Consider the following 8,255-nt stretch of genomic DNA (forward strand, 5'->3'; position numbering starts at 1 on the left):
CGAAACGTCTACCGTACTGTCCTCGAATATTGCAACTCGAGTGTCCACTGTCCTACACTCGGCTTTTCCACCGAAAATCTTTCGATGGAACCGAAGGCTACCGAAATCTACCGAAGGCTACCTTTATAAATAATTCCAAACAATACGAGACGCCCCGAAAGTCACCGTCGATTACGAAATGTAATAGGAATCTCACGAGCGCTGTTAACTACGGAAATACATAGGTGCAAGAGTGGGAGAAATCGTCGAATTGCGGGCTATGTACTTGGCGAATTGGTGATGTAATTGCACGTAGCAGAAAGATATTGAAAGTCATCGCGGACAAACTAATCCCAATTCGATGGGACGTGTTCCACCGTAATTGCTTTCGATCGGCACATCACGTAGATCTCAGCGAATTTACGACGTCTTCATGTTCCGCTAAGCGGATCCTGATGGCGAATCGTCTCGCGTAGACACCTTGGATAATTAGTTCTCGAAACTGCGGCAAATGTCCGATTCGAATTTTAATTACGATTCGCTCGAGCAACCTCCAACGGCTAAACGGCGATATTTCCTTAATGGTAATTGTCTATTCATGGAAGCGAAACGATACCTTCTCGGTAATCGATCCATCTTAAGGCGGTAGTTTTCTTTTTCGGGGAAAGTTTCGGATCGGGAAAAGTGTCAGCCCTTCGTCGTTCGGTGGATTTGTCGCGCGATTGGACAGGAAATTCGTTAATCAGACGAAATATTAATGGAACTGATTCCCTCTGGCTGGTATTGATAAATCGATACGCAATATTTTGGGGCAGAGTCGCCGTTCGTAACAAAAGTATACGCGGACTGGCAGCCCGTTAGCCGTCAACGCGAATAATGAATCTCCAATTTTCGATGGATCTCATTAGGCGCCTGACACGTTTTATCGGAATCGCAGCGATGATTTATGTCGTTCGATAATAATGTAGTTCATTTGCGTTTCGTCTATTACGAGAACAGTCGCCGGTGCGCACAGTGAAACGTTACTAATGCTAGCGACACTATTCTAACGGTCGTATAAAATATTTTCATTCAAAGCTCCTGTCGAACGGTAGAGACTAAAAGTAGATTGCATATTTTCGGCGAAATTCCTAGGGTACGATAACGAATGGCTACTATTAAGAATTGTGTCGTTATTATGAGTTTTAATTACGAAGGTTCGAGTTCGTATGACTTGGCCATAGCACCTGAGGTACTAAGCTTGCATTTGTTCCTTCTTTATATTCCCGTAATTCTTGCTTTATATTACTTTATAGGCGTAGGTTTTCTTCATCAATCTCGCATTAGGGATGCCAGTAATCTGTTGTGACTGACGACTGTCGTTATTGTTTCCTATATAAAATTGTGGTGGCACCTCCTGTTCTCGCCACTAAAGGGACAACCACGTATTTACGCGTTTCTCACATGTGCTCGGTCCCGCCTAACATTCATATATAAGTCATTCCCGACCGACCTCCAAGCATCCCGGCACTATCAAGCCCAGGACGAAACGCTTCCCTTCTTTCGTTCTCCCTTACAGAACTGCCACCACGCAATATTCAAAAATTTGGACTCTCAAAACTCATAAATTCGAACAAACTGCGTACCCAAAACAATGTAATAAAAAATAATAACCTACCGAACCCTACAAGATTCACTGTGCTAAACCTAACACGTCATACCCAAAACACTGCAATCCGTCAAGGGTTCCGCTCACCCTTAAATTCCCAAGTAGCGAGCGCGATACGTATTCGGGGGGTGTTTTAGGTTCCAGCAAACCATAGAACGGAAATGAAATTCCGTCGGTCGTTTATAGGGTGGTCGTTTCTTAAATCGGTGGCCGGCCGGCTATTAACGAGTCGTGTAAAACGTTTCCCGAAGGTGAAATTTAGTGTGGTAGTAGGAGGTGGCCAGGCCGACCTGGTTGTTTTAACGCAAAGGACGTATTTCGCGTGTAATTTGGTGTACGCGTGAACGCTGGCCAGCGGCCAGCGATATGTATACGAGAGCTTTCAACGAGATATTCATACGATGCACGATTTTATAGTGGACAGCAGGTCCGGCGAGAAACTGGAATTAACCAGGGTCGACAGGAGGCAAATGGGAGCTTATCTTTGCATAGCCAGAAACGAAGTGCCACCGGCAGTCAGCAAGAGGGTCTATCTGAGGGTGAACTGTGAGTACTTTCGAGCACTCGATTAATATTTTACTCGATACGCGAAACTTCAAGAAAATCTTCCATCCCCGTCGAGATAAATAAGCGACGTTTAGCGAGACCCCGACTGCTGATATCGAGTCGACAAATTTCATTCCAACTGTTTATCCGTTGTGATTTTTACAAGAGTAATCGAACCTTGGCCAAATATTAGTCGACGTTTTAAGACCAGCAAAAGTATCACTGGCAGCTGAGATGTCCATATTACTCATCGTGGAAGGCTTCGATGAGAGTAAGCTAAATACTTTTAAAACGAATCGAGAAAACATGGCTATCCGAGCGTAACTTCTCCTACAAACTGACGAATAATTACGAAGCCAGAAAGAGGACAAGTTGTCCAAATCTGTTCGACGTTACGAACAATCCCCTTTGGTGTAACTTATAACGATAGGCCGGGATAACGAGAAAGATGGAGTCTTCAACTTCTTCCTTGTTTATTAAATATGGAAAATGCCCAATGTCTCGATTCTACTCGATGGGGCCCTCTCTGGATAATAAACTTGTTTCCCCAAAGTATTTTCTTATTCCTTTCGTTTCCAACCTGTAAGTAGAACCAAACTTTTCACATGAATAGCAACTAGATGTTAAGATCCGTCTCGCCCACACCATGAACTGCCAGGTCTCGTGCAGTGTAACGAATCGTGTCTTCCTTCTGTCGATGTAAAAATCAGTTATTAACTTCCCATTTTTAAATCGGGACTCTTTCGCATGTAATTCGTAACGGTAATTAGAAGAGAGCTCCAAAATTGAGAGATGCATCAATGGGACTGATAAATGTAGCTGCCCAGGGCTGCTGCCACGAATTCGCGGAAAGGATAATGGATAGAATCCGAATGTAACCGTCAGAGGCATTATTCTCAGCTGCCAATGGTAATTAGCAGACCACGGATCAATGTCCAAAACTAAATGCTATCGACGAAAATTTCAGTCCCACCTAGCGCGAAGGTTCCCAACCAACTGTTAAGCTCCCCTCTGGACACGGACGTGTCCCTAATTTGCTTGATCGAAGCTTATCCAAAGACGATTAACTTGTGGACCAGGAGGGAACAGGTTATCATGAGCGGGTATGTACACGCAGTCCTCGATATTTGATTCCGAGTGCCACTACAAGATCGAAACACTGTCCCTTTTAAATTCACGTTATTTAAATACTTCGATACCTAAGAAAACTGTATTAATAAAAGTATGCCTAAATTGTATTAATATATTAGGTTGTCCCAAAAGTTTCTTTCGTTTTATTAACACCATGACTGCCAGACAAATATTCTTTAAAGTTTCTACTAAAATGAAATATTATTTAAACTATCGAAGACTGCATAATCAAACATTTATCGTCGTATTTACTCTTGTAATTTCATCAAAATTCATGAATTTGGTTTAAATTCATTTCCTTTTGATGCTTGACATTCGGAATTAATTTCGTTAGTTCTTCAGTGGAAAGTCCACCACATGCGGGTGACATGGCGATCAACGTGTTAATAAGTAATACATACGCAATATTTTATGTTCTATGTTCCACGACTGAATTGTGTACATTTTGATCCATTACTGTTACAACATCAAACTTTTGGGAAAACCGAATATAATTCCTTCCAAGAATTTTGTTCAAAGTTTGAACTCTTATCAGTGCGGTCTCTCAGGCCTTAGTTCGGAAATGTGAATATGTCAGTTATCCTATACGCAGAAGAAGGTCAAAATTGTTGGAAAAGATAGCGTTTCGAACGTCGGACGACGAAATCGATTTCGTACGTATTCTGGACGCTAAACGTACGCAATGTGTCAACACAGGGGTAGATACGAAATCAACGAACGGGGACACCCGGACGAGGAATGGAAGACAACGATCGAGCTGAAGATAAGGCGCTTGGAGCAAACGGATTTAGGAGAGTACACGTGTTCGGCGTCCTCAAGCATGGGGCGAGCCGAGGCCACCCTTAGAGTGTACGGTAAGTCGACGTCCACTATCAACGACCGCGTCATTTCTCGACGCTGTGGCGTTCGCTCGTTTGGATATCCCGTTCCGATTCTGGTTACATAAAATTCTTGACACTTCGATATTCGCTTCCACGCGTTATTTCTCATCGTCTATCCAACCGTCGAACAACCAATCTCATCGCGTCGCTCGAAGAGGTTCAACCACCGTTCCATTTAGCGCGTTACCAGTTTTTCAGATATTTTTACATTCTTTATACGAGACTTCTCTGCATCCCAAATTTATAGTAAAGCGTCGTCCTCTTAGGCAAGGCTTCTTAAACTATGGATCGCGACCGCAAATGTGGCGCTTAGTAAAATCTTGCGGTTGCGAGATTTTTATCTAAAAAAATGCAGTTGTGATGAGAAATAGGGTATATAATTTTTGTACGTTTTTAAACAAATTCTAAAATAATAAATCATTACGAAATACGTACGTATCTTTATTTTACGTTTTCTGGATTGCGAAGAAAGTCACAATCATGAATGGGATCGCGAATGGAAAGAAGTTTAAGAAGCCCTGCTCTAAGGCGTGATACAAAGAAAGATAAAATACCCCTATCAGGGAGCATTCCGACATCATCGTGCGAAACAATAGGTACGAATTCTGTTGCAGAGATCGAACGCGCGACATCCCCAACTCGCGCGACGTCCGCGAATTGGAAGAAGTTGGGCAAAGGGAAGTCGAAGTACGCGCAAGTGACGACGAGCAATCGAGCGTTCTACCAGATGAGCACACCCGCGATGCAGAAGAGTACCGCGAGGATCGCGTACAACAAGTACGCGACCACCTCCACCACGATGAACCCACGGGCGCATTTTAACAAGGACGAGGACAGTTTCCAGGACTCCGGGAACCCTAGCGCGAAGAGTTCCGCCGAGGCCGGAACCACGGCCGTTCGAATCTACGGCTTTTGTTTGCTAGTTTTCCTCGGTCTGCGATAAATGTATGCCACGTTCTCCGTGATTCTATCGATAAAGAAAAAGATACCCAAAACGAAAAAATGGCGCGAGTAGAGCGACGAAAATATTTCACTCGACTCGCGCGCGAACGAAACGGAGGAGTTCTACATCTAGGCTGGCAAACATTGCAGCTTCGAACATTTCCGAACAAAACGATCGAGAGAGGGAATCCCGAACTTGAAAGTTTTAATTGAACTTAAAGGAACGGTAAGGGTGGAAGGTCTACCGAGGACGGAGGGAAGTTCTTACCGCGTTTCACGGGACGATGAAGTAAAAGTACTTGGACGGCGACGATACAGCGTGCGAATCGATCAAGCGTCGCGGCGGAACGCTGTTTGCGAATTTTAAAAGAGAAACAAACGCTTACGGTGGTATTTTTTATGAGTCTTTTGCCCAAAAGGGGTTTTCCGAGCGCGGGGGTGACAGAGACGAGTGCTCGTGAGCGTAATGTGTTGTTTAGTTGGACTGAATGTTTGTAACGTTGTCGAATATTTTTTTAACAACGTATGAATAATAAACGTGGGACGATGGGTTACATCGAATCGAGGGACTGTCTCGTTTCTCGTTCGCGGAGAGTTTTGGTAGGTGTTACGGTGTAATTTTTATAATGTTAGCATCGAGAAAGCCTTACCGCATATGCAGGGTGTCTGTCTCAAGTGGGCCACCAGTGTCATTCACGAGAGCATCGTTCGGGAATGATGGAATGAAGAGGGGAATTGATATACCGTCGACCGATTAACTCGCGTTTACGATATTATTTCAGCAATGGCAGTGGCGATCCAATTAAAATGAACATCCGTTAACGTATCGTTACGTCGTAATAATTATTGTCAACGATTAATTAAGTACGTGTATAACGTTTTCCACAAGGACTCGCGGCACGTCGTGAATCGGCCCACCTTAAGCAACTATTCGATTACATTCGAACGCAGACAAATAATTAGCATACTAATTTGTACATACGGGGTGAGACGATCGGTGGCGCGTTACACTTTCACGAGGTACCTCGAGACGAATCGGAACTCGAGGAGGAAGAACGAATGAATGTTCCATCTGAACATGCTTAAATTCACTTTTTATCGAAGCAACAAAACGGATAAAACAATGTAATGCATACATCAGTCTAATAAATATTTTTACTGTTTCATTTGAACCTGGAATATCTTGTATACTCAGCAATTATTTTTAAACATTGATTTTGGGGACCTCTTCGATGAGGGAAGATGTCTCGTCTTCCCTAGGGTTAACGCGCCACTGAATAAGGTATCTTTGTTTAACGGTACGATAAGGAAGGGAACCGAGATCGCAAGTGGCATCTCGAGGAACGTAAACACGGCATATCTAAGTCAGATTCATATCCGTAGGACGTATAGTACCGTACTGTATATTTTAGGGAGACACTAGACCTTACTTTCGTTACTTTACGTATTTTTTTAATCACTCGTAGGCGAATAATGTACCTCATATGCCAACGATTAAACGAGATCACAGCATAAATATAATTGGCGTGGTTGACTGCGAGGAATCCGCTAACTTGTTTTTAGATGATAGATTCTACCGAGCCCCGGAGAACGTTTACGGCTGAAGCGAACGATTACTTGGTCGTTTAACGCGTAACGCTTATTTTTCAATTGACATGTATCCATACGTATACGAAACAAATAGCACCTTATTTTCTTAGCATAGGAATCATTTACGGTGCAATTATATACCTTGAGTAAACTTTTTCTTTCAGGGAATCGACAATAAGCGTTCCTAATAGGTTGTGGTTTGTATGTGTTTCGTAATGTTCCTCGCAACACCGCATACCGTATACTCCTCTGTAATCAGAATCAGCGTGCAAAATAGTGTTAGTAAAAAGATTCGAGGTTTCTCGCGTAAATAAAATTTTCAAAGAGAGGAACACGAAGCTTTCTATGACACCTATTGCGCGTCGTCACGAATGTCTTCTACTACAGAATACAGGTTTTAGTCGCAGTGTGTGGTTTATCGTCATTGGAATAGTAGCATATCCGCGAAATAAACAAAAAATAAAAAAAATAAACACATATGTCAAATAGACCTATTTAACAAATACTGTATATCGTAAAACACTGCTCAATATAACGTCTCTACAATAACTATATCAAAAGAATGTTGTTGTTTATAGAAAAAAAAAAAAAAAATATATATTACAAGAATATGGAGAAAATGTGCTCAAATTGGATAATTATATAGCTTTGAAGAAAACGTGTTGACAAATAAAACATACCATGCAAGTAGCGCATACGTGTATCATTTCTGTCTTTATTTCTTTACTTATTTTATGTTTACATTTGTGGATTTTTGGAAGGGACACAAATATAATCATTTACCATAAAGAAACTTGCTTACATTTTATTCGTAAAAAAACCTGCCTCATTTACAACCAACAACATTGTAACAGCCAATGTGCTCCTTACCATTTGTTTATGTGTGCTTTACGACCAGAACAGAATATTTAGAGCCATAAAAACGCAACCCACTGCTACGTACGGGCTCTTTCTTTCGCCGATTCTAGCACACTTCCAAAATGTACCCTGGATGCTAGTGAATTAAATATCGTTAGTATTTTAATCTTTCCATACCTTACACACGTGTATTCTATATGGTTTCGCGCATACCCAACTTTTCCCATTCGCTTGTCCAATAAACTAGGCACGATGGCTTTGACATAGGTGCAGGTACATATTAGTAACAGGAATACCGTTACCAGACTCTGTAAATTAAATATGGCGGACTGCATGCCACCAAAAATGCTAATTAATAAAAATTCATCAAACCAACGTAGATTTTTCTACGTATTGTAGAGGTTATAATGCATTCTCGAATTGTTTTCGAACATACGTTCTATTATATAAATGACAACTTATCAGATACAGAAATCATGATCTTACCATTACGATTCGATGACGGTCAGTATAAAAAATTGGTAAATGTTATAAATAATCAGCCATTCATAATATCACTTGATTAGACGTACATCAAAACAGAATTCTGCCTACTGAACTTTACTATGCTATATTGGTTAGTTTTACCGGATTTTAGTGGCGCCATCCATGGGAAAACTCCCAAGTTTGTAGTGGAAGTA

General features: G+C 41.7%; 2 protein-coding genes across 2 annotated transcripts in view; one reads left to right on the plus strand and one right to left on the minus strand.

Moving 5' to 3' along the window:
- LOC128873612 (lachesin-like) overlaps positions 1-7,190 on the plus strand; it is a 73,786-nt gene extending 66,596 nt beyond the window's left edge. The window contains exons 6-9 of the mRNA XM_054117307.1: positions 2,045-2,173; positions 3,141-3,276; positions 4,001-4,158; positions 4,800-7,190. Coding sequence (XP_053973282.1) covers positions 2,045-2,173; positions 3,141-3,276; positions 4,001-4,158; positions 4,800-5,128 — 752 coding nt within the window. The 3' untranslated portion in view covers positions 5,129-7,190. The remainder of the gene's footprint in view (positions 1-2,044; positions 2,174-3,140; positions 3,277-4,000; positions 4,159-4,799) is intronic.
- A 312-nt stretch (positions 7,191-7,502) lies between these two features.
- Positions 7,503-8,206, minus strand: LOC128873613 (protein kish-A). Its single transcript, XM_054117308.1, has 3 exons — positions 8,062-8,206; positions 7,789-7,904; positions 7,503-7,711 (listed from the first exon to the last, which is right to left on the minus strand). Exons 1-3 carry the CDS (start codon positions 8,062-8,064, stop codon positions 7,606-7,608), a joined length of 225 nt encoding a protein of 74 aa, XP_053973283.1. The 5' UTR covers positions 8,065-8,206; the 3' UTR covers positions 7,503-7,605.
- Positions 8,207-8,255: the final 49 nt, after the last annotated feature.

The sequence above is a fragment of the Hylaeus volcanicus genome, chromosome 3 (genome assembly GCF_026283585.1).
Source record: "Hylaeus volcanicus isolate JK05 chromosome 3, UHH_iyHylVolc1.0_haploid, whole genome shotgun sequence".
Classification (NCBI taxonomy): Eukaryota; Metazoa; Arthropoda; class Insecta; order Hymenoptera; family Colletidae; genus Hylaeus; species Hylaeus volcanicus.

What these genes read in the sequence shown, in the direction of transcription:
- LOC128873613 (XM_054117308.1), bottom strand. An exon ending in AAGCGAATGGGAAAAGTTGG is followed by an intron (nt 7,712 to 7,788) that starts GTATGCGCGAAA and finishes TTAATTCACTAG; the next exon opens with CATCCAGGGTACATTTTGGA.